This window comes from Diceros bicornis, chromosome 1 (genome assembly GCF_020826845.1).
Source record: "Diceros bicornis minor isolate mBicDic1 chromosome 1, mDicBic1.mat.cur, whole genome shotgun sequence".
In the NCBI taxonomy this organism is placed as follows: Eukaryota; Metazoa; Chordata; class Mammalia; order Perissodactyla; family Rhinocerotidae; genus Diceros; species Diceros bicornis.
This window is the reverse complement of record NC_080740.1, coordinates 35,844,068-35,870,885: the sequence shown is the minus strand read 5'-3', so window position 1 is coordinate 35,870,885 and position 26,818 is coordinate 35,844,068. Positions and strand designations below refer to the sequence as shown.

The window sequence follows — 26,818 nt, the reverse complement described above, 5'->3', positions numbered from 1 at the left end:
ATTCTTGTAAAATGATGCCTCAAGGAGTACAAACTGGTTCTGTCTTACTTCCTGACTTTGTCTTTTATCGGTGTGTTTCAAGCTATTTGGTGCTACTCCTTTTGAATGTGTTATTTTAGCCTGCTTCCTGGTGGCATTAATCATTTCATTTTAGTCAGCATAAACCAGCAAGTTCATGGGAATCCAGGTGTGCTTATCTCAGGTGGTAATCCTGGCATGAAGGGCACCAGTGATTACCTGTGTTGATCCTATCTTTTGAACCACATATAACACAATAAAATTGTTCATCTATTTTCTCTGCAGCATGATTTCACTGAAGCAATTCATTAAGTGTCACTGTTTTTATGGGATGTTGAAGCCATTCCAGTTTCAGTGGCAGTGATACAACTTGGCATGATTTTAGATATTTTTCGTGGAATAAAAATGATTACTTGGCTGAGATAAAGACTCAGTCTGCTCGCAGAAAGTGTTTAGTTTGGCCAGACTATTTCATTGTCCATTGTTCATTCTAGAGAATCTGTCACTCAACATTATAATCACAAAAGGCTCAGGAAGGCTTATTTTGCTTCCTGTTTTATCTCTTGTAAGACCACTGCAAGTTCATTGGAGAACACAAATGAAAGGGCATTAGTCAATGACTGTTTAAATCAGTTAAATTTTTATGGTTGTTTTGGAAGAATTGTGTATGGTTTCCAAGGATTTAAGCTGGTTATCTACAAAAAAAACATTTTTGCTTCTAGTTGAAGCAGAATTTCATCTGATACCTTCTGTATTTATTTAGCTCTCATTTTATGGATGCATATCAGTCAGTTCTAGATAAATTTTAATGCAAAGAAATTACCATGTCAGATTTCTCTTTTGATACTTATGTTTTTCTTTGATTTATCTGACTTAAGATTTAGAGCACTTTGATAAAATTTTGCCTTTGAATTATAAGATTATAGCCCAGAGAATCTTTTAAATATCATCTATTGTCACCCTCCATATAGTATAGATGAGGAAATAGAAAACTGGAGGGTTAAATAATAATTCTCAGGTCACAGAGCTAGTTGGTGGCATGGCTGGGACCAAACTGGAATCTTCTGGCTCCTGGTTCAACTGTTTTTCTACTAAGTCACACTGCAGTGTCTTTCCTCTTCCTCTTGTTATATTAACGAGAGCTTAGAATTCCAATCTCTAAGACGATTTGGTTTTCTTGTTAGGAATTTCTTTTTATTTTATTTTATTTTTTTGTGTGTGTGAGGAAGATCAGCTCTGAGCTAACATCCATGCTAATCCACCTCTTTTTGCTGAGGAAGACCGGCTCTGAGCTAACATCTACTGCCAATCCTCCTCCTTTTTTTTTTTCCCCAAAGCCCCAGTAGATAGTTGTATGTCATAGTTGCACATCCTTCTAGTTGCTGTATGTGGGACGCGGCCTCAGCATGGCCAGAGAAGCGGTGTGTCGGTGCGCGCCTAGGATCCGAACCCGGGCCGCCAGTAGCGGAGCGTGCGCACTTAACTGCTAAGCCATGGGGCCGGCCCTTGTTAGGAATTTCTATGTGGGGATTTAGGTATGAAAATGCCACCCTGGACTCCTACATAGTATATTTACCAATCTCACCTATTTCAGTTGCTTTAATACCAAAACCAAGGCACTCAAAATGCTTATATTTTTCTAGCAATTGACACTTTGCCCTTTTCTTTTTACTTAGGTTATATTATCCTTTAAAGAATTTTTCACATAATGTATGTCATTTGGATAACAGTAACTAGGCCCAGAATCTCAGGGATGTAAACATTAACATTTTCACCTTACCGTGTATATGTCAACATAGTACTCAGATGTCATCCATCTCCGAACTTGCCGCTGGATGGCACTGGCAAAAGCCCTCCCTATAACAAAAGCACCCCATTGCAAGTGTGCACCCCTTGTATGAATATTGGGACTATAGTATGATGTATACTTAGGCCTGCAAGGCCACAGCCCTGAGATAGGTGGAGTCTCCCCTGAAGGGGAAGGTGATTTCTGCTGGTTCCTCCCAGTCCATCTCCTGGGAGAGTAGGTGCGCAGACACAGAAGTGCAGCTCAGAAGGAAGGGTTGCAAATGCTTACTGAGGGCAGGCAGACAACATAAATGAGTGAAGTCGACCAAATCAAGGCTCCAGCAAACTGGAGGACACATCCCCGTTTGCAAAGAGGCAGCTGATGCTCAACTACAGCCAAATGTTGAGCGTGTGGGGATGGGGGCCACATGTTTCCAGATCTGTGTTTGTGTGTGTGTGTATATGTATGTGTGTGTTCGATGCCAGAAAATGTTTTTTGCTTTTTTAAAATATGATCTCTCCAAATTTGCAATGCTGATGACTAAATTTTTAAAAAATGATTTTCAAGTAGAGCAGAACTAACAAACTATATCTGTGGACCAGATGTAGCCCATAGTACACCAGTCTGCAGCTTCTGCCAGAAGAAAGACCTTAAGTCAGCAGAGTAGGAGGTGGCTTCTTTCTGAGCCTTCATCTCTTGTTTTTGGAATAAGAGGAATCAGACTATCTAGTCTTATGCTCCTGAATGCTGAGAACTAGAATAAAACCCATAAGATAGGGCTGGACTGGGAATTAGGAAGGAGTAGGGCTAGTACCACAAACAGTAAGTCACCTCTGATATGCCTGATGATCTAGTTTCATGCCATTTCTGTGTTAATTTCTCGTTAGATGTTTATAAAATCTTTTATGAATGCTGCCACTTTGCTCTGTTTTGGGTATTAAGGAAGAACAGTTGTGCATTCTTGGGCCACAGTGTCAAAGGGGAAACAGTTCTGCCTCTTCATGGCCTGGGAATGGTTGCAGGGATAATTAGAGGGAAACCCTGAAGGGGAAGGGGAATTGTGGAGGGTAATAGTTGGGATTATGAGATTCTGTTACATCATCTGTTGTGGAGATTCTCCCTCCATTGCCAGCCTTGTAGGATAAGAGGTTTGTTTTTATTAAAGGAGTTGTCTATTTTCTTACACCTTTTGCTGATTTGCTTTGATGTTGACTAAGTTACACCCTTAGAGTCTGTTCCTTTGGTTTATCCCCAAGAAGTGCTATTGTCCTCATTTTTATTTATTTACTCTTTTTGGTGAGGAAGATTGGCCCTGAGCTAACATCTGTGCCAGTCTTCCCCAATTTTGTATGTGGGACGCCACCACAGCATGGCTTAATGAGCAGTGTGTAGGTCTGCACCCGGGATCTGAACCTACAAACCCGAGCCACCAAAGTGGAATGCATGAACTTAACCACCAAGCCACTGGGCCAGCCCCTTGTCCTCATTTTTTAAAAGCCAAATACCAGAGAACAAATTAGCCTTATCAGTCATTCATACTGTCTATCAATAAAGTGATCAGATATTTTTCTTGAACTGGCTCTAATGAGGGAAAGAGCCAAGGAGAGATCCTGAAGGACAGAGGTGGCATGAGGGAGAATTAGAGTTGTGAAAGAAACTGAGGAAGGAAGAGGGAGGTGGGGCTTATGAAAAACATTTTGTCTGTTTCACTTCTGCCTACGCCTGGTCTGATAAAGTTCCCATTCACTGATATGAGAGAGATCTGTGTTTCCTAAACGGGGCCCAATAGGCTACTATAGTTTTCAGAATGGTTAACTGAGATCTTAGAGCTGGAATAGGTCATATGGCCCAAAGAGGCAAACAACCAAGGAGCACCAGACATCTGAGGAATTCCTTAAAAATGAAAAATAGAGACCAAAACAAGTAGAAAAGGTAACTTAAAGGGAACAGAGACTCTGCAGTGAGAACATTCAAAAACAATCCCTTATTAACATACTCTGAAATACAGGAGAAAATATAGTATCCACAAAAAAAGAACAGAGTAAAATTTTTAAAACTCTGAAGAAAATATAGCATAAATGATAAACTCAGCAGAAAGAGTGAGAAATAAAGATAAGAATATCTTTCTGAAAGAGGAGCAAAGACACAAAGAAATAAGATAGGAAAGAAAATTAGAGAGCTGGTGCAGGATTTCTACCACTCAAATAATAGGCATTCTAGAAAGCAAACAAAGAAAACAGAAGGGAAGAAATCATCAACAAATGGTCCATGAAATTTTCCCTCAAACTGAAGGACGTGAGTTTCTTGATAGAAAGGGCCTACGAAGTATCACCTACCACAAAGATAAAAGTTGACACACATCATTGTGAAATTTCATGACACTAGAAAGATTCTTCAAACTTTCAGAGAGGAAAAACAAAACAAGACAAACATAAAATATTTGGAATTGGAATGGCTTCTGACTTCTCAAAAACAATAACAGATATTACATGAGTAATGTCTTCACAATTCTGAAGAAAAATTGTTTCCAACTTAGATTTCCTTACCAAACTATTAATGCAGTATAAGCTTAAAAAGTAAGTGTTTTCATGCAAGCAAAGTCTCAGAAAATTTACTTCCCAGGCCTAAATTCTTAGAAATCTGCTATACCTCCAAAAAAAGGAGTTAACTTAGAAAGAGAAATACTTGGAACCATGAAACAAAGAGTCAAAACAAGTTGAAAGTGAAGCATAATGGTTATTGGAAACAGTCTAAACTACAAGGTCAAAATCTCCAGGAGAAATTTTTCAGACTAAATTTGATGGAATATCTGTACATCTTAAATTACTGAGAGGAGATTTAGATAATTGGCTAAGAATTTGATGCTGAATTCATGAAAAATAGAAAACTAGACAAAAATACAAAAAAAAAAATATTATCTCAGGGAAAACAAAAATTGTTCTAGAAAAGAAAAGCCCATTTGGGGGCTTTTTTTCCATGGCCCATTTGTGTAGTGTAGTTTACATCATCATAATTCATGTAGTCATAATTTAAAGAACAAATATTGAGTTCCATATCAAGTAAATGACTAGATATCAGGACATATCTTCTAGCTGAAAACAATTTAAAAAGCTGAAATAACTATATTTTTAAGTGCTTCCTTTAAACATTGACTATCTAGCAAAACAGTAAAGATTTTTGTGAGTCTAAAATCTAAGTGAATGAGGAAATCTGGAGCATCAAACACTTTTACCTTGAGATTATTGTCTGAACCTAGTAAAACTGAACTTTGAATTACATGACCTTGTGGGCTCTGGGAACAGAAGACAAATTCCAACGACTTCAGAGGTGGGAAATCTAAGATATACCCTTTTTTCAAAGGGTAGAATACTAGAGGGCTCTACCTCTGTGTAAGGTTGAACTATAAGTACACCACCCCATATACAACCCTCAGAGTATTCTAAGGGATCTTGGAGATGAGTAAGGCAGTTCTAAAAGAATATTCACAAATAATTTTCCAGGGAATTTGGGCAACTTAGTATCTACAATTACTAAGTATATAAGGAGACTACATACCCCAAGCAAGAGTAAACATTAAAAAAAAACAACCACCAAGATTTCGTTTATTGGAATTATCAGATTCAGAGTATAAAGTAATCATGTTTACTGTGTTCTGAAAGAAAATCTAAGCTAGAAAAAGAAAACTAAAAAAGAACAAGCAGATTTGAAAAAGAATCGAATGAACATTTAGGACTGAGAAATGTAATAATTGAAATTAAAACCCAATTAAAATTAACAACAAATTAGTTAAAGATGAAGAGAAAATTAGTAAACTAAAAGAAAGTTTAGAGGATATTATTTAGAAAGCACAGAAGAAGAAAGAGATGTAAAATGCAAAATTTGAAAGAGAGATTAAGAGTCGAGAAAATTTAACATAACATAAAATTGGATTCTCAGAGGAGAGGAAAGAAAGAATGAGGCAGAAGCAGCATTTGAAGTAATGGCTAAGTATCTTTGAAAACTAATAAAAGATACTAACCAGTTGATTCTAGAACCCCAATGAGTCCAAAGCAGGAAAAATGAAAAGAAACATACATATCAAGTAACATAATTAGATAATTAGACACATTATAATGAGCCTATAAAACACCAAAGACAAAGAGAAAATCTAGAAAGTATTTTTTTTAAAGAGGCAGATTACTTTCAAAGAAGCAACGTTTAAACTGTGAGCTGACTATCAAGAACAATGGAAGACAGTAGACAGTGGCATTCCTCTGTCTTCTATGTACTGAGAAAAAATAACTGACAACCTAACACACCATACCCAGCAAAGTATTTTTCAAGAACCAGGATGAAATAAAGACATTTAAAGACAAACATAAACCTAGAGAAGACCTTCATTAAAAGAAATTCTAAGAGATATATTTCAAGCAAATGAGAGTGGTTCCCGATAGAAATTCGGAGTTGTAAGAGAGAAAGAAGAGTAAAGAAAGTGGTAAATATGTGAGTAAACTTAAATAAACAGTATAAAACAATAGTACTTTGTCTTGGGGTTTTAAGGGAAAATAAACATACAATAGTAGCATATAAGTTGGGAGTGGGATAAATAGATTTCAAGTTTTCTAAGGTCCTTATATTGTCCAGAGATAGGTAAATGTATTGATAAACTTTAAAAAAATTATGGATGCATGTTGTAATTTCTAACATAATCACTAAAATAGAAAGAAAGTGTTTAACTCTCAAAACTGTAGATTTGAAAAATGGAATAAAAATTTTCAAGAAGGCAAGGCAGTTTTATGTGGGAGAGGCTATTAAAAAAAAAGAAGGCGGGGCTGGCCCGGTGGCGCAAGCACTTAAGTGCTCGCGCTGCTCCGCTGCGGTGGCCCGGGGTTCACAGGTTCCGATCCTGGGCACGCACTGACGCACTGCTTGTTAAGCCATGCTGTGGCGGCGTCCCATATAAAGTAGAGGAAGATGGGCACGGATGTTAGCTCAGCGCCAATCTTCCTCAAGAAAGAAAAGGGAGGATACACCAAAGGAAATCTGGAGTAACTATAATAATAGGAAACAAAATTGCCTTTAAGTTAAAAAGCTGTGTGTTTTTTTTCTCTCTGACACCAACTACGTCATTCCAATACCAATTCTCTTGATTCTCTGATGCCAACTGTGTGTCCTACAATTCAATTCAATTCTGACACTACCTGGAGTAGCGCAGACCCCACAAATCAAGGGCTCAGTCCCACAAGACTGCCTCCATTTCAGACACCCTGGCTACCAGGTATCCCAAGGCTATCTGCACTTCTGTCCAGCTGACTACAGATTTAGGAGTTCCCACAACCCCTCCCACCCCCACCCTCAGGTTCGATAAATCTAGAATGACTCACAGAACTCAGGAAAGCACTATACTTACTTTCACAGTTTATTATAAAGGATACAAATCAACAGCCAGATGAAGAAGTATATAGGGCAAGGTCCAGAAGGATCGCAAGCACAAGAGCCTCTGTCTCTGTGGAGTTGAGCTTCACCACCTGGCACATGGCTGTGTTCACCAACTTGGAACCATTCTTAAGGGGATTTTAACGTTTCATTATATAGGCATCATTGATTAAATCATTGGCCATTGGTGATAGAATTCAGTCTCTAGCCCCTAGAATTCGCATTCTCCACCCCACCTTAAGTCATCTCATTAGCATACAAAGGACACTCTGATCACTCGGGAAATTCCAAGGATTTTAGGAACTCTGTGCCAGAACAGGGAGCAAAAATCAAATATATGTTTTTTATTATATCACAAGAGCATTATTAGAAATAGGCTTATTTCAAAATGGTGAAGGATTAAATTCACAGAAAGATGTAAAAATTTTAAATTTGTAAATGCCCGATAAAAAAGCCTCAAAATACATAAAGCAAAAATTGACATCTACAAGAGAAATACACCAATCCACAATCATTACGGAAGATATTAGTATATTTCTCACTAATTACTAGAACAAGCAGACCAAAAAGATAAATTAATAAGGGTCTATAATATTTGAATAACCCAATTAACAAGCTTGATATATAAACGTATAAAGCCCGCTCCACCCAACAACTGCAAGATATACTTTCTTTTTAAATGTACATAGAACATTCGTAAAATTTAATCATGTACAGGCCTTAAAACAAGTCTCGCTAAATTTAAAAGAATTGAAATAACACAGACCATGTTTTCTGAATACAATGCAATGACCCGATAAATCAATAACATTGCCAAAACCCCATAGGATAGGAAATTAAGGAACATACTCTTAAATAGCCCATGGGTCTTAGACAATATTATGAAAATTCAAAGATAATTTCAATTGAAAGATTATGAAAATATCAATTGAAATGCAACAGAAGCAGTATTAGAGGACATTTGATATGGGCCGGCCCCATGGCTTAGTGGTTAAGTGCGCGCGCTCTGCTGCTGGCGGCCCGGGTTCGGATCCTGGGCGTGCACCGACGTACCGCTTCTCCGGCCATGCTGAGGCCGTGTCCCACATGCAGCAACTAGAAGGATGTGCAGCTATGACATACAACTATCTGCTGGGGCTTTGGGGGAAAAAATAAATAAATAAAATCTTTAAAAAAAAAAAGAGGACATTTGATAACTTAATGTGCATATATTAGAAAATAAAGGGGAAAAGGGCTGAGTTGAGCATTCATTCCAAGAATTCAGAAAGAGAACAGCAAAATAAACACAAATAAAATAAGGATATAATAAAGATAAGAACAACAATTAATGAAATAGAAAACAAGCATACAATATAGAGGCATATCAAAGGCTAAAGATAGTTTTTCTAAAAGATTTATGAAATTGATAACTTCCTGACAAGAATGCAAAAGTAAAAAGAGAAAAGGCACAAATAATTGCTAAAGAAAAAAGTGAAGACCATTAGAAAGCAAAGATTGATTGCTGAGTCGGAAAGTTTTACTGCCCATCAGTGAACCCAAATAAGCATGGAGTCCAGGAAGGCTCTCCATGTTGAGGTTTAGGGGAGGAGAAGGGAAAGGACCACAAACTGTCTCAGACCATATTAGGAATGGAGAGCACCTGGGAGTTGTTGATCGGCAATATCTGGGTTTGTTAGTTGGCTACACACTAAGCTGGCTGAAGGTCATATGCTATGTAGGTATGGTATGTGTGTAGCAGGAGTAGGGCATCCTGAGGCCTCTATTTGTACATGTGGCAACTTAGTCAAGATTGTGCCATCCAGTCAGGTCTACGCTGTTGTTGGCAGGCTAGGAGGCCAAGTCAGGGTTTGTTATAACCAATATCATGAGTGAAAAGGAGACATCACTACAGATACTGCAGACATGAACAAAAAGAAAATATGGTGAACAGTTTTCTGCCAATATATTTAAAACTTTAGAAGAAATAAGGAAATTTCCAAAAAAAATGTAACTTACTAAAACTGATTCATTAAGGAATATAAAATCTGAATAGTTTTATAACTAAGAATGAAATTAAAACAGTAATTTAAAAAATGTTTCCACAAAGAACACTCCAGGCACAGACAGCTTCACTGGCAAGGTCTACCTAACATTGAAAGGATAAATAATTCCAGTTATATAGACTCACACATAGCCTTGATACTAAAACATGACAAGGACAGTGTAAGAAAGAAAAATTATGGGCTAATTTTACTTATGAGCAGAGATGCAAAAATCCTAAATAAAATACTAGCAAATCAAAATCAATAATATATAAACAAGATATCACATATTTTGACTATGTTGAGTTTGTCTCTCGAAATGCAAGCTTGGTTTAACATTAGAAAATTCATATAATCAAGTTTTAAAAACTTGTATGAAAAATACCAACTTTTCAGGATTAAAGGATAATAAATTCTAGTTTTTGCTAAGAAGCTGGGATGAGAATCATTTTTTGTATTCCGGTTTGGGTCTTATCGCCTCTGGCATTACCCATTTTGATTAGGCTAATTTTCAGGCAAGAAATATGACGAGCCCTATGGGCATGCCAACCGAAGGATGTGTATGATACTTCTCATCACAGAGAGCAGGTCCAGATTAGCATTTTCCCCATTCAGTCTGCTATCTATGGCGCTTAAAAATTAGTGACTACCAAAGGCTTACTGAATACGTGGTTCAGTAATATGCCCTGTAGGAGAGAGAGAAATTGATCCAAAATACAGTCTCTGGGCCGGCCCCGTGGCTTAGTGGTTAAGTGTGCATGCTCCGCTGCTGGCGGCCCGGGGTTCAGATCCCGGGCGTGCACCGACACACCGCTTCTCCGGACATGCTGAGACCGCGTCCCACATACAGCAACTAGAAGGATGTGCAGCTATGACATACAACTATCTACTGGGGCTTTGGGGGGGAAATAAATAAATAAATAACATTATAAAAAAAAAAATACAGTCTCTGCCTTCTAACCAACAGAGACAAATCTTTAAAAACAAAAATATCTTAGGGCCAGCCCCGTGGCTTAGCGGTTAAGCACGCACGCTCCGCTACTGGCGGCCTGGGTTCGGATCCCTGGTGCGCACTGACACACCACTTCTCCCGCCATGCTCAGGCCGTGTCCCATATACAGCAACTAGAAGGATGTGCAACTATGACATATAACTATCTACTGGGGCTTTGGGGAAAAAAAAAAAAGAGGAGGATTGACAATAGATGTTAGCTCAGGGCTGATCTTCCTCACAAAAAAAAAAAAAAAATCTTAAACTCTTGTGGACCACAGTTGTTAGCCCCCGACCCCAAGCCAGCCAGCCTCAGGTTCAAGTGAAACTCAATTAACACTTCTTTGCTTTAATGCCTCTTCATTTTAACACTTTCCCTAAACTGTCCTTTGAATTCTATAGCCCTGAATCAACTCTCTTGCTTATCTCCTTCATATGTCTAGTTCAGACAAGCCAAAATAATAAGCTGCCAAATGGTATTTTTAATTGTTTTTTTAAAAAAAAGGTTAAAGAGGCTTGCCTCAGCTGTGCTTTCATAACTAAATTATTCACTGCCAAAGGGCAGGCACTTTGCCTTTTGATATTAAATTTGGTAAAGAACAGAACAATAGAATCTCAAGCTGGAGAAGAATTTTAAGGGCGATTTATTCCAGCTCTCCCTTTGGTTGTCTCTAAACTATCTTCCATTAAGTGTTCCCGAGCCTATGCTTAAATACATCAAGGAGTGTTGAAATTACTTGTACCAAGTGGGACATTAAGAAATATCCACTAATGATGATGACATAGATAAGCACATTTCAGTAAGAAAAATGCGTTTCTTCATTTCTTTCTTTCTTATCACCTATCAACAGTCTTGCGGTAGGGAGTAAAGGGACTTGCATTTCAAAATACGTCTTCCAGTCTATTCCCAATGTTTCATTGAAATTCAGTACATTGTCCCTAGGTAGGACACATGTGACATACATTCAAAATAGGACACTAATAGGCTTACTTTTTGAAGATAGCCAAAGGCCAAAGAACTGACTTTTATCACATGGGAGGTAAATACTTATCTCCCCTAATTATTTACCTCCACTTAGTAAGACATGTCCTTTGAATTGCTTTTGTTTTTTGTTTTTTCCCAGGAGAAGGATTGGTAGGCTCTATTTATCTATCCTTTCCCACCCTATTTTCTTTGTGACCACGGACACAGATTTTAAGACAACTGCCCTGTGTTTGCAATGTAATTTGTGCTGGAGGAAGCTAGAGGTCCTCACGGGAGTTGGGCTCTTAAATTTTCTACCAAGCATTGACATTAATAAATGAGTAAAGACTTATATGGTGATTCTGCTTTGGACTAAACGATTTGCTGCTGCTTCTGTTGATGTCAGTATTATCTAGAAATAGTAAATGTGCTATGACAGGGAAGGCTGACACCTGGCAGCCAACCTGTTCAAATTCTCCCATGCCTCTTTCTTTCACTGTGGTAGTTCTAAATTCAGAACTACCTCTGGTGTTCTGAAAGGTGCATTTTCTCTCTTGCCACGGAGGGTAATAAAGTAGGCAGTGTTCTATAAACAATCCACATAAATGAAAGGTTAATGACCGCTAAATACAGACAATATCATAAGATACTATTAATACGGTCTCAGGATCCCCGAAGCACTCTGCATTATCATCTGCCTGTGATGTCATGAGAGGCCCCAGCATTCAAATAAATGATGGAAAAGAAGGAACTTGAGGTAGGAAGCAGAGGGGTGGCTAGGATGGCCAGAGCACAGATCTGATGAATAAATCATAGCTGCTCTGCTTTTGAGCTACTGCTACTGCTGCTGGGCTCTGCAGATTTCCTCACAGTGCTGGCCACAAGTTTTGGGAAGGCCAGTTGTCCTCTGGAGATAAGAGTTGGCCAGGTAGACTAGGGAAGCAAAGTCTATCAAAGCTAATAACCAAAGACTTTGACTTTGGCCCTGACCTAATTGGCTATTTTTATTGTCTACAATAATGATAATATTAAGTACAAAACTATTGATGGAATTTTAGCCACTGGTTAGGTGCCAAAGGTTTGTTTTTCAAGAATTAGTAATTTTAGGGCCGGCCCAATGGCGTAGTGGTTAAGTTCGCCTGCTCCACTTTGGTGGCCCAGGGTTCACAGGTTCGGATCCTGGGCACGGACCGATGCACCACTTGTCAAGCCATGCTGTGGCAGCGTCCCATATAAAGTAGAGGAAGATGGACACAGATGTTAGCCCAGGGCCAGTCTTCTTCAGCAAAAAAGAGGAGGATTAGCAACGGATGTTACCTCAGGGCTAATCTTCCTCACACAAAAAAAAGAATTAGTAATTTTAACAGGTACCTTTCAGAAGCTGAGAGAGAGTATACATTTCTCCCCTATATTTGTTCTCTATTAAGTGGTCCAAAATGGATTCCAAATAACTAAAATTGTGAAGTGTGACCAGATAATTGCTAACATTTGTTGATCAGTTTATCATATGCCAGGGATTGTCTAATATGTTCCACATATTTGAATCTTATTTAATTCTCACAACACTTCTGTGAACTACATGCTATTATCCTCATTTAAAAGATGAAGAAACTGAGGCTTAGGTTAAAGAACTTGCTTGAGGTCACATAGCTGGTCATGGCGACCCTTGATTTGACCTCAAGCAATCTGACTACAAAACCCCAGCTTTAACCACTATTTTATACCAATGGGCAATGTCTACAAAATTAAGCTGAAAGAGAGAAAATATCCTCTTCTAGAAGTGGAAAAAATGATTTAGTCATTCATAGGCTTTGGGTAGGACTAGATAAGATAATACATGTATGACGCTTAGAACAGTGCCCGGCTCCTAGTGGCTTTGAACAGATGTTAGGTATCATGGTTGTTGCTACTATCTTTAAGGTGAATTTTAGGTGTTAATGCTTTGGCTTGCCTTATTCTCACGGGGGGCTTCACCTGCTGGGAAGGTGGCAGGTGCCTTTGGTGAATAAGACAGTAATTGCAGGCCTTGGAGCCAAACTTGGGTGGCACCTTGAAGATGGGATTAAAGCAATAACATGTAGCTGCCAAGTACCTAGCAGAGCAAGGATCTCAGTGTTTGGCAGATTTCCTGTTCCAGCATTCTCTCTGAGAGCAGGGTTTTTCCCAGTGATGTGCTTTATAAACATGTCAAAATGCCACTTGTTTCCTACGCTTTTCTGATAAGGGAAACATTTAGAATCTGTGCTCTACCACCTTTAAACACTAAATATTCTGGTTAAAAAAAAAAAAGAATACGCCTCACCCCTTACTTCAAAGTGCCCTAGAGGATAACAGTGGCAGAAATGATGGCCTCCTTTGATTCTGTGTGCACAGAGACCTCTAGGCCCAGGGAGTGCTTTGGCCTTTGGTATTTAAAGAGATACCATGCAGTCTGTTTCCTTACTGGCCTGGAGAGCAAGTACTCAGTGGTTGTTATGGACTGAATGTTTGTGTCCCCCCAAAATTCATATGTTGAAGCCCTAACCCCCAATGTGATGGGCTTCAGAGATGGGGTTTTGGGGAGGTAATTAGAGTCAGATGAGGTCATGATGATGAGGACCTCACGATGGGATTAGTGTCCTTATAAGAGGAGACACCAGAGAGCCTAGTGAGCCTGGGGGACAGAAGAGCTGCAATGGTGTTCATGTTAGGAAAAGAAAGCACAGCCATCTCCCTGAGGTCAACAGGCCTTTTTTTGAGGTTAGCAAGGGAGCGATGCAAGGCTGGCAAAAGGCTGAGTGTGAGCCTAGAAACATCAAGTATCATCATGCTTCAAAGGGCAAGAGGAAGACGGTTACCAGACACACATTTTTGACATTTTTCAGTGAGATCATCCTAATAAAATAACTAATTTTTGTCTCAGGAATGTTGGGTTTTATCCAGAAAAAAATCTGATATGAAGACAGGTTAAAAGAGAGTAATGGGAATAGTCTACTGTATTAAAAAAATGCACTTCCCTTTTTGGGGTGCATTTATGAGGATGCTAATATGATTGACTTGGCTCCTTAGCAGAAGATCTGACTTCCTCAGCATCACTTCAACAAAAATTGCTATGGTAATAGTGTGAGGGCCTTTTGATCTTGCTGATTAACATGGGGCTTGGCTAACCTGATTATATGACTCTGCCAGAAACTGGGTTTGGGTCTGTTAATAGAGCATAATAGGGCCGGCCCCGTGGCTTAGTGGTTAAGTGTGCGCACTCCGCTGCTGGCGGCCCGGGTTCGGATCCCGGGCGCGCACCGATGCACTGCTTCTCCGGCCATGCTGAGGCCGCGTCCCACATACAGCAACTAGAAGGAAGTGCAGCTATGACATACAACTATCTACTGGGGCTTTGGGGGAAAAAATAAATAAAATTAAAAAAAAAAAAGAACATAATAAATTCAAATGAAGCTTCCTTGGGCCGTCTTATCCCAGAACTGTTGTATTTTATTATTTGAAAGTGAGGCTCCCTGTTTGCCTAAAGAAAAAAGTTTAAGTGTATAATTTATTTTGATTTTAAAAATTAATCTCCACGTTGCTTTTCCCAGTTAAGTGAAACCCTATGATACTATAGCCATGGATAATTCAGCAATCCATTCAGTAAATGTATATTAAATGCCTGATATGTTGCAGACCATGTGTAAGGTACTGGGGATATTGTGGTGAAACATTAAAGGCAGGGGCCTAACCTTATGCCCATTTGTCTTATATATGAGATATAAGGCCATCCATGATTTAACCCATTCTTCAACTCTGACCTCAGTCAGTCTTTTTGCCACATTGTTGCAGGGGCCAGGACAGAGACCGTGAGGCACCCAGGCAGAGGCAGCCAGGCAGACGATAGAGCATTCAGAGGAGCAGGAGGAGGGAGAATGGGCATTCTGCAGTCTATGTTAAAGGAAAGCAAAACCGCCCTTGCAATACAGTTGATAGACTTGAATATTAAAATAAACTTTGAGCAATTGCAAACATAGTGACAGAATTGTCTGCTTTGAGACAAAGACATGTCACTCCAGCTCTACAGGACTGTACAAAAAGAGTGTTGGGTCAGACTGACTGAAGAAGGTCAGCAGAATATGATTCATAGGGGGAAACCATCTAAAGTGGTTCCAGCCCAAGACAGTTTTCTGAATCACATTGACTAAATTCACCAATACCTAAGAAGGAGCGATTGGACATTCATATCAGAACCCACTGTACACAATGTGTAGTTTGCTATATGTAATTATACTCAAGTAAATTATAGAGTAATCTGTATATGGTCTCATTTCATGGTACAAATTAAATCATTTTAATGAGCCCCTTTTTTTGCCATTAAAAGTCATATATTAAAGACCCACCAAAATGAAACCTCCATGGGCAGGGACTACAATTTATCATGCTCATTGCTATATCCCCAGTACCTGGCACGGTGCCTGTGTGTAGACCTTTGTCATGTTTTCTGGCTGCCCAGTCCTTTTGAATACTCTTCCTGTGTTTAGGAAAGGTCTCACCTCACAAATCCCACCTCCCAAAGTAGAAGCCAGAAAACAAACTTCCCAGCCTCCCTTGCAGCTAAGACAGAGGCATGTGACCCAGGCTCCACCAACCAGCTGCACCCACTAGGGACTTATGTTCAGAAGCGAGCAACACAAGGAAGCAGGCTTCACTCAAAATCCAATTTTTCTAGCAAAGGTGACAACTGAAGCATCAGACTTTCTCCTCTAGCAAGCTTTCCCTGAACATTCCCCACCTTTCTTCAGGAGGACTGGGTTAGATACCACTCCTCTAGGTCTACTTTTTCATTGTACTTTCCCATTGTATTATAATTATTAGCATCTTTTATTAGGTTTTAATCTGCTGAATAATTAAGGCAATACTAGCTGCTCTCACAAACAAACCAAAAATAGTGAATCAAACACAAAAGAAGTTGCTCTTTCCTAATCACATAAAGTCAAAACAGGGTACCTGGGATCAGCAGACAGCCCTGCTGCAGGAGATAATTCAGAGATCCAGGCATCTTCCATCTGTGGCTTCACCATCTGTACCACATGGCTTCCAAGGATGCCATGCCCATTTGAACCAGGCCAGAAGGCAAAGGGCCTGGAGAATCACACACTGGGGGTTTTATGAGCCAGGCCCTGAAGTGATGCTTATTGCTTCTGTTCACGTTCTATTGCTCACAACTCAGCTGCATGGCTACACCTAACTAGCAAATACAGTCTAGCTTCCTGTAGCTTCTTCCAGGTAAGAGTACGCTGACAGTAGAAAATTACGATAAAAGTGCCATATCTTAACTTTCTATCTTCTCACTTGCTTCCTTCTTCCTCAACTGGGAAAAAGGATTACAGTAAGTAAGTGAATCATACAGTAACCGTGTGTAAATCACAGGTAGATGTGGCTCTGATCTGGATTCCCTTTCCTTGGTTCTCCGCTGCTTTTTTTGCTAAGCATTTCTGTTTAGGGGACACATATTCATTGGATAGTTATTTCTGAATGCTTTGCCTAAAACTGCTTTTATCTCCAGCCTCCCCATGTGTCAGTTTGAAAGGGAAAGTGCTTAGCATGCAGCCTGGGCGCCACATGTGTGCTGACACGCTGGCTCATGGAAGTGTTAGGAGGTTCCAAATCATTGCCTCTTGGCCACCCACAGGCTAATGAGGAAACCTCTTTTTATTTTCCCTGACTCTCCTGGACCTAGGTGCCTTATCAGCAGCCAGGGAGAGCTGGGAATACGACTCGGGTGCCAGGGATCTCCAGAGCCCGGACTTGCAGAGTCAGTCAGCCCTACAGAAGCTTCTGGAGTATGGCGGAAGCTCTTTGCATCAGCAGGCTGCTGCTCTCCACAAACTGCTCGCACAGTCACCGCATTTTGGCAACTCTGTAGGAGCAAGCTATCTAGAGCTGGCCAACACGGTGAGTACTTTCTGGTTCACAGAATACATCTTTAGGCCTGTGTGTATTCCAGTACAAATATTTTAATTTTGAGCTCCAGGGGACATATCGGATATGATCTTTTTTATTGAGCTAAACATTGTACCATTTCCAGCATTGCCAATAGTGTTAAGTGCTCCAAACACTTATGAGTGGTGACTTCACTCATCATTGAGAGCCGAGTGGGCTCCTAAAAGGTGTTGTAAGTCTGTAACTTGTACGGATTTAATTACTAGAATATCTACAACAGCTTTTCCACAACTAGAGTACTTCTATGGTACCAGACATTACAAATTAATACGATGTAATCCTTTCTGTTCCCTAATTTGGACTACTCATTTGAAAAACAAAAAGGACAATATTTCATTGAAAGTTTGATTATTGTTTCTGCTTGTACCTTTAAAATATTTTCTATTGAAAACTATGGAACAACTTAGAATTTCATTATGCTTAGTTTAACCTTCCCTTTTACCTCAGGTTGAATCATTACTATGGTAACCTAAACTATTGTCTTCCCTTTTAAGTTGCAGCTGGGGAACAAGTGTTGGGTGGCTGATGGGCTGGGCCATTTTGAGTGACATGCAGACAGTTTATAAATTGAGATTGCTATCCATCCTCTGTGGGAAAGGTCCATAAGCCTACCTTGCTATTTGAAACTGAAGTTTGAATAGTGGAATAATCATCTCAACAACTTCATCATGTATATTTACAGTCTGCTGTGATGTACTAGTAGTTTTCAGACTTTTTGTGTTTAAAGTACATTTTCCAGTTCTGACATTTTTGGTGACATGTTTGAAGGAACCAACAATTCTAAATATGCCAGCAATAATTAAAATACAATTATCAGACAAATCCCAATTAAAGGACATTCTACAAAATATCTGACCAGTACTCCCTGAAACTGTCAAGGATATCAAAAGCAAAGAAGCTCTGAGAAAGAGAAACTATCACAGTGAAGAGGAGCCTAAGAAGATATGACAACTCCATGTAATGTAGTACCCTGGATGGGACATTAGGTAAAAACTAAGGAAACCTGAATAAATTATGGACTTTAGTTAATAATAATGTATCAGTATTGGTTCGTTAATTGTGACAACTATACCATAGTAATGTAAGATGTTAATAATAGGGGGAACTGGGTGTGAGGTATATGAGAACAATCTTTTCAACTTTTCTGTAAATTTAGAACTATTATAAGATTAAAAATTTATTAAAAACACACATATATACACAATCACTACAAGGGAATGATTGTGTCTCACATAATCTGTAAAAACACCCATAGTTATTGTACTGTTTGTCACTTGGTCACTGTTTGAGCAGACATTCTTGGTCAGTTTGTATATGTCATCTTCTCTGGCATGGGCCTGGACTTAGGCTATGCTGATCCAAGTAATTTGCAGCAAGTTGGACTTTCCTCTGTACTATGTCAGCTCAGCCTTTTTCAAAACATTGCCATAGCAGTACAGGTCATAGCAAAAATCAGTGTTACACGTTGATTGAAATTTAGCGGCACCTGCTCTGAAGGGTTCAGAGTTCGTGGCCCACCAGTTTTCTGCAGCAAACCTACTGTTTCCCACCTCTGTGTGGTTCCTTGGTTCTTTGCCTCTCCAGTAACCTCTTGGATTTCGCTCTGTTCTCCCATCTCTCCTGGTCAGAGGCCAGCTCAGCCCCTGGGCTTCCCATAGCCAGATTCTTTGTATATCATTGGTGAAGCTTTAGAACTGATGGAACTCTGCCTGAGATGGTCTCTGCAGAGGCTAGTTTGAGAAACAGTCGCTTCAGTGTTCAGCACCTAGCTCACTCAGGAGTGTTCACTTTAGTAAAATTCATGAACTGCAGTTTGCACACTTTTTTATATGGGTATTATATTCTATAAAAGCCTATGGTAAACACATAATCAATGGGGGTGACTGTTCATTGGAATACCCTGAATAAGTGAAAGAAAAAAAGCTACAACTCCACAAGTGAAAAATAGAGAAAGTTGTACACACTCACTTAAGGTGACCCCATGGTGAGAACGAGACCATAAATGCAAATGCAGACACTGAAGTCTACAACAGTGATTACTTTATTTATTTGTCATTGAATTGAAGAAACAAAATTTTAAAATACAATTTAAACTCACAGACCTTTGATGATGTCCTTGGACCCTGTGGTAGAGACTGCATTTTGAGCCCCAATTTTTCACCCTCTCCCATAGCTTCACCATTTGGCATGTGACTTTGGAGTCCTCCTGTCAAACATGTGAGAAATAATAAATGGTTGTTGTTTTAACCACTGTGTTTAGGGGAGTTTGTTTCATAGCAATAGTTGACTCAGGGTTTGCTCACAGGGATCCATGGGGCCTGGTTTGAGAAATACTCCTTCTAGGTGGCCAAAGAAAGCAAATAGCCTCTCTAAACTGCACACTTGGGCAATCCCTTCACTTATATACTCACATTAAAAGTAATTTATGTTTCTTCTAAAACAAATCCTGAACTAATAAAATTAAATTCTGCTTTTTTTTTTTTTAATAGCTACAAAGGCATTTTATCAGTGTCCAGTAAGGAATCAGAAAGTACATGGTAATTCACACAGGGAAAGTTGAACATAAAAAATTATTAACTAGTAGGAGGGGATTTTCCTCCTAAGGGGTAAAGAAAACTCTAATGAACACAGGAATAGCACATGTAAAGAACAGCTACTCCCTCTAAAGCTGAGGCAGAGTACCAAGGAAGGAACAAATCTGGAAGAGGGCCCTCCCTTCACCCAGGGCTGAGATTCAGACCCCATTGAAAAGGAGTGGCTGTGGCCCACTGGGTGGCAGAGACGTTCCTGAGATGCAGCAGGCCGGGGCTGGCAGCAGGAAACCAGCCCACTGGAGAGTCGGCCCAGCTTGCTGGGATGCCGTCCGTTGGGGCATCTGGAAGACTTGAACGTCACTAAGAAGGTGCCCACAGAGGTACCACAGGAATTCACTGGGAAGCTGCCTGCTGGAAGGTAGCAAAACCCACTGAGAAGTCCCCCAAATGATGCCACTGAAACTTACTAGGGGTGAGCGCCACTGGATGTCCTGTGCTCCCGGCCTCCACCCACCACAAGAGCAAGCAGAGAAGAGCACAACAGAACCTGGATGAGAATTCCCTTCTTCCTCCAGTGTCTCTCCAGGGCCCCCTATTGACAAAGGAGAAATGTGTACAGGGTCTAGCTTCAGGATCACAAAGCAGGGCAAGGAAAGGTCGATTTGGAGATGAGAGGCAATAAATTGATAACTGGCACAGTCATTTTTAGCATTGAGAAGCTTCTGGGAGCTTCCTACACAAGGTTTTACCTTTCTAAGCATCCCTCCCTTTTCTCCTACCACCAAATGCCTATCTTCTTCTACTGAAGGCAGTGGATATTATGACTTTGAGGAGGTTTTAACACACTGATTGAAATGCAAAGGGAACATGATGTTGTACATAGAAGCTTGCAGCAATTAGAGTTTTATCTGAGAAGCAGAATGGCTACACGTGGTACAGAATAAGGGATTTATTATAAGGGGTAGACCTTGCACAAATGTGGGAGCTGGTGGAGCAATCTCTGCGGGCTGTTGATTCTGCATCTAGTGTTGAGCCTGAAGTTACTATAGTTGTGTCAGATCAGCAGATAAGAAGGAAAGCTGGATGTAGAGGAGAGCAAGGACAAGCTGGAATGCATGAGGGCAAATTGAGACCCATGAGGACAAACTGGAACCCACTTCGGTCTCTGACCATGTCCTACCTCTATGCTGTGGGTGACCTGCAGGAGAAGCTGGCACCTGTTATCATGGAGCCTCACCCACACCTGGCCCAGGACTCAGAGAAGCTGAAGGAAGGGACCTGGTAGGAGTTGGAGTTGCTATAAGCCTGATACACCAAGTAGGTAAACAGCAGATTAGCAAGATCTTTCAGAGCATAAAATGTATGACTTATTCACTTCTACATTCTGGACTTCACACAGAACGTCTCTCATGGCCATACAGAACCATACAGGAAAGAGAACTCTGGGACACAGTTCCAGCTTAGCTAAGTTGACTTAGTCCCAAGCCACTACAGAGCAGCGGCAAAACTGCCACTACAATCTGAGCCTTATTCATAAAGCTATCAGCAAAGCAATATGAGACGCTTGAGGAGTTTAGTAAAGAGGAGAGGCAATGGGAAAGATGTACCGCCTGTTCTCTGATGGATTTTCTCTCCGAAGATTTGCATTTCAGGGAAGAGTGGAAGTATAAATTGCAATGTTACAGATCCTGAGGTACTGACATATTTAAGTATTATAAAACATAAAATATAACTGAAGTTTTATTTTCTAGACACAACACTGATAAATTCCCGAACAATATCAATTTCTCAGTAGATTCTTTTAGCCGTGCTACTTGCTTTTTTAGTATTATTGGCTTTATTAATTTTATTAATAAAAATAGTAATTGATGTAATTATACTATAAAAGAAGTTATGCTATAGAAGTAATTATGCTATAATTAAAAGTAATTATACTATAAGAGAAGTTATGCACAAGATATAAAGTATTTGAACCAATACTAAAAATTGATGAAAAGTTGAATTCATCTTGTGTTTCCCATCTTCCCTCATTTAAAAGATCTTCATCAATTTCGTTTATGTATGCCTGAATTGCTTTTAATATAGGGAACTTTCTGTTTCTTCTTTTGTAATTTTAAGGTGCTATAGTGATTACAGTACTTGCCAAATTTGGGATTACCATATTGAAACCTTTGGTCAAGAGATGTGTCCTGGCTTTGTGGTTAGAGCAAAGCTGATTGTTCTGGGAGCACCCTCTTCTGGGCATTGTTCAGAACCAAAGAACAAGAATTTTTAAGCATAGGGCATGCTTATCACCCTTTAGATTTTCAGAGAATTGGGACAGTACAAATAAAATATTGGATTTTTGAGAGTGGCTATGGAAGGTTCTAGACTATAGGTTTGATAAAAAATTTTGAGAATCTTGAATTGTTATTTCCAAATGACAAATTTCAAAGTAAGTAAATAAATAAATTTGGCTGTGTAGAGAGACAAATACGTTTGGCTTTATGTTGTTTGGTATCTGAAATGCCAACGATCTCTGGGGAAGTACGCTGTTTCATTAGTTTTCCCTAATGTTTCAAATGATTGTAAGCACCACTGGCTAATTTCTATGCAGAGGGAGGTAGTAGTGTTTGCCTTCTGCAGCCTGCTGCTCAGGGCCAGCTTCCTTTAGAATCCTTTGGACAATTTGGCTTCAGCTTGTCCCACTGTAAGATTTAATTTTGTGCTGAAAGCTTTTTTGCAAAAGTGATTTACATTTTTAAAAGAGGGAAAAAAGACAGTTATAAGTTGTGCTAATAAAATTAAGTGAATTTAAAAACAGACATAGCAAGTTTTGCTACTCTGTTTATTCAACATTTCAAGCAGTTTTTTTTCTTTAGCTGCTTATAACATCTGGGTGTTGGAAGTTGAATGAAAACAGTGTTTATTATCATGTGAATCTTCCATCTGATCATAATTATTAGTATAATTCATTATTAACTGAACTTTATTTGATGTAGCATTCAAAAAATAGTTATTCTAGGGAACTTCAAATCCATACATTTCAGCCAATACACAACAATACAGAACAATTCTTAAAATGTGTGTGAATAAATAAGGAATTTGTAGAGAGATAGATGACAGTCTTCCTTTTGGTTTAACCACTGATCAACTTCTCACGTTTCATGTTGGCTTTTGATTTGTTTCCCCTTTTTTTCATTCCAACTATGGGATACTGAGGGTTTTTTTACTCTTTTCAACTGCCACCATCCTTGTAGCTCCCTCTTGTCTAGATCTGCTACCTTGATGTTTCATAATCAAGAAGTGTGAAAACTCTTAAAAAGTTATCACAATTTTGGAAATAAAAGATTACTGGTTGCCCTTTCAAAGTCATATTAGAGCCCCCTATAAGATGTCTGATGCTACAAGAGATGTAGCTTTGTTTGGGTTACCGTTTACGAATGAAGGGCAGCAGAATATGCCACCCAAAATATGACCGTACAAGTTCAGGACATACGCCCTATAATGTGCCACTGTGGTATTTTGAGCTGTAAGCACTTGAAAAACAGCAAATGCAGGGAGAGTCTTTCTCTGAACACCCTTTATCTTCCTAAAGACATCCTCCAAAAGGAACTCAGTTGTCATGCATCCTCTCCCAGGAGTTTCATCAACCAGGGAAGATGGACTCCTATCACAGGAGAGGGACTAGAAGTCAACACCACACCCTGACAAAGTGTCAGAAACTATCATATCTCCCATCCCTTCTTCTAAGGGCCCATTCATCTTTCCTAAAAATCATTTACTCCCCTCTTAGAGGCCTACATCCCCCTTCCCTTTCCCTGTTAAGGTGGTATTTAATCCTGAAATCTAAGCCATCTGAGGTGGTACTAATTTTTCCCCGGGCATCTCCCATGTATACATGAGGTATACATATTAACAAACTTCTCTTTGTTTTTCTCTTGTTAATCTGTCTTTTATTACAGAGGGCTCAGCTAAGAATTCAGAAGCGTAGAGGGAAAATTATTTTTCTTCCCCTAAACTATTAATTAGGGTCCACACTCTATAAATGTGGATATTAATTTGCAGAAGATTGATAAATTATCAATGATTTTTATTTGGTAAAGATGCAAATTATTTTTTTCCAGCAGAAAAGATAACCTCAAATGTTACGTTTTACTTGACTATAATGTTACATTTATTTGACATCTAACTGACTATGTAGTTACTAATTTCTTCTATGTTTCTTTGAATCAGCTTTATTATCCTGCTGGATTCCTCAAAGAATTAAAGAAATCTTAGAAAAATATTCACTCTATATTTCTATGAAAGTCATGTTTTTCCTTTTTTGAAAATCATACTTTGACACTCTATTCTCTTTTTTTGTTTGTTTACTGCTGGTGAAAATAGAAAACTAGATAGGAGTTAACAAATGAAGCACTTGCTAGTTTCCATGTAGATTACCCCCAGTCATTACCTTTAGATTAGGCTGGACCCAGTCATTCTCTTGCTGACTCTTTCCCTTTCTTATTTCTCTTATGGGACTTTAAATCCTTTCATTCTTCATATTCCATCCCCACCTCCACCTCTACCACCATTACCTCCCTTCTTGAGAAAAATCTCCCCAGATAACCCTACCCCCATGTCTTACGTCCTAAAGCTGGTACTTCCTGTAAGGGCATAGAAAGAAATGAGAGTCCTGTAAATTCATTATCTCCAGAGAAATTCATTACATCTCCAGCGAAACTTGGAACCAGTAGCATCAAGCTCTGCCAGGTTTTACGAACAAGTCACCTTAGTTTAATCCTTGGTCAGCATAAAGGAGAATATGGACGGATATATAAAACTATCATTTTAGCTCACACTTTTGTTAAGTACCTGATATGGAAGCATACAGAAATTGCCAAAAAAAAAAGTCATGAGAGGAAGAGTTATTTCTCTGGATATTTATTTGCCATTTGGGAGATTTCCATAATTGTACAGAGATGATTTATTATGGTGTATTCTAATTCTTCATAAAGATTGACTTATTATAAAATCTTCACAAGTACTTTTTAATCTCTAAAATACTCTGCATTCATAAATTTGAGATTAAGTTCTAATATCTTATTGAAATTACAATACTCTTTATGGGAAGAACTTTAAATTTGACAAAGGTCTTGTGAAAATGAAGATTTCTTAAAGGATTGTTGCTGTTACTATTACTGCTATTATTAGTTTAAAATATGAAAATACAGGATCTGTGGTTTAAGTTATTGTTTTTTTTTCTGGAGAGGTTCTCTGTTCTTGTTTAACTGAATCTGAGCTTACTCTTACTCTTTTTTCCTTCTGCTCTTAGCTTCTGTTTCCTCCCCATCTTTCTCACAAATGGAAAGACTGACCAACTTATATGGTGGCCAGAGGAATCCCCTTCTTTCTCCCCTATGGTCTATTCAGATTGTGAAGAGATAATATAACTCTCCTTACCAACAAATTATTATCAATAAGACATACAAAAGGCGGGCATACCACCCTTCAGAAGCTTTTAATCTTGAGAATGAATGGAGCACCTGCACAACAACCGTCCATACAACTAGAGAACAATGGCTCCCAGGCATTGCAATTTCATGGACCAGTAACATTTCAAAAGATTGAGATTTGCCAACTTTTTGTGTTGCCAAAAATTAAAAGCCAATCAACTATCTAATAGCATCATCATTGCATAAAAGAAAGGACTTTTTGGCACCAAAGATGGGTAGGTATCTCTAAATAAGTAAAAAATGAAAAAAATAAATTTGGGCCGGCCCCATGGCTTAGCGGTTAAGTGCTCGCGCTCCGCTGCTGGCGGCCCGGGTTTGGATCCCGAGCGCGCACTGACGTACCGCTTCTCTGGCCATACTGAGGCCGCATCCCACATACAGCAACTGGAAGGATGTGCAACTATGACATACAACTATCTACTGGGGCTTTGGGGGAAAAATAAATAAATAAATAAAATTATAAAAAAAATAAATAAATAAATTTAACTTCATGGAAGAATTCCCAGTTGTTCTTGTTTTTCACATTTCTCCAGTAACTGGTGGGAACTTTGTCAGGCATGAGGTTCTCTAGCAGAGTAACTAAGGATGTGGACTTGAGTGGTACGCACTGTCCTCTTATGTCTGACTTTGGACTAGTCATTTAACCTCTCTTAGCCTCTGCATGCTCATAAAATAGGAATAATAATACCTTCCTCATATGGTTGTCATGGGAATTAAACAAGATAATCATAGAAAGTGCTTAATACAATGCCTCATGCAAGTACGTGGTCAATAAATAGTAGCAGTTGTTATGGCTGTTTTCCTCATTTAATTAGCAGAAACAAATCTTACGACTTACAATTAGATAAGTTTGGGGTAGAATTTGGAAACAGAAACTTAAAAAATTCTGAAGAAAGTAGATCTTTCAAGCAGATTTCAAGATATTTACTGAGCACTTTTTTATGAGCTAGGAGCTGTCTCAAAGATGTTGTTGTCATTAAAAGTTATGCTGAATAATCTTTGAGGTAGAATTCATTTGGAAATACCAGATCATGAAAAAGGATAATAATTCCTACCTAGAGATAAAAGGGTCCTTAAAAAAACCTTTGTCTAACCCCTCCATTTTGGAAATGGGGATATGGAGGCCCAGATCAAAATATCTGCTTAATGTCACCTAGGGAGAAGTAGGAGAACGGAGACTAGAAGGCAGGTTTCCTGACACCCCACCACTGTCACCAACGCACCCCTGCCCTGTACTAGGGGGATGTGCCTCATTGTTGACAAGAGAAGGAACAGCTGCTGGTGGGAAATGAGGGACCCCTGTGTCCTCTCCTTAGGGTCTTTGCTGTTGGACTGTGGGTCACTCTTTTGCTCTGCTGGATGATACTGGCTTGTTCTTATGTCCTCTAATCTCCTTTGTGGAGCTAATGTTCAGCCAGAACACCCCAGCACAGACAACCATTTGTTAAAATATTGGCATACTTCTGTACCAGGCCCCTACTCTCCTGGCTACCTGGGCCCTCTCCCAGGAACCCCCAGACTCCTCATGATTCAGCCTCTAAGGGGTGAATGCTAACCCTGCAGGGGCCCCCAGCACTGCTGCCAGCTGGCATCTTGTGAGCATCTATTCTTGGTGCCAGTGGCTGAGCCACACCAGTTGTTAAATA

General features: G+C 39.3%; 1 protein-coding gene across 2 annotated transcripts in view; it reads left to right on the top strand.

The window, feature by feature from the left end:
• The window catches only part of MCC (MCC regulator of WNT signaling pathway), a 399,974-nt gene that overhangs the window by 85,851 nt on the left and 287,305 nt on the right, over positions 1-26,818 (top strand). For both annotated transcript variants that reach the window (XM_058538632.1, XM_058538623.1), the window contains exon 3: positions 16,899-17,113. In XM_058538632.1, the coding sequence (XP_058394615.1) occupies positions 16,899-17,113 (215 nt within the window). The remainder of the gene's footprint in view (positions 1-16,898; positions 17,114-26,818) is intronic.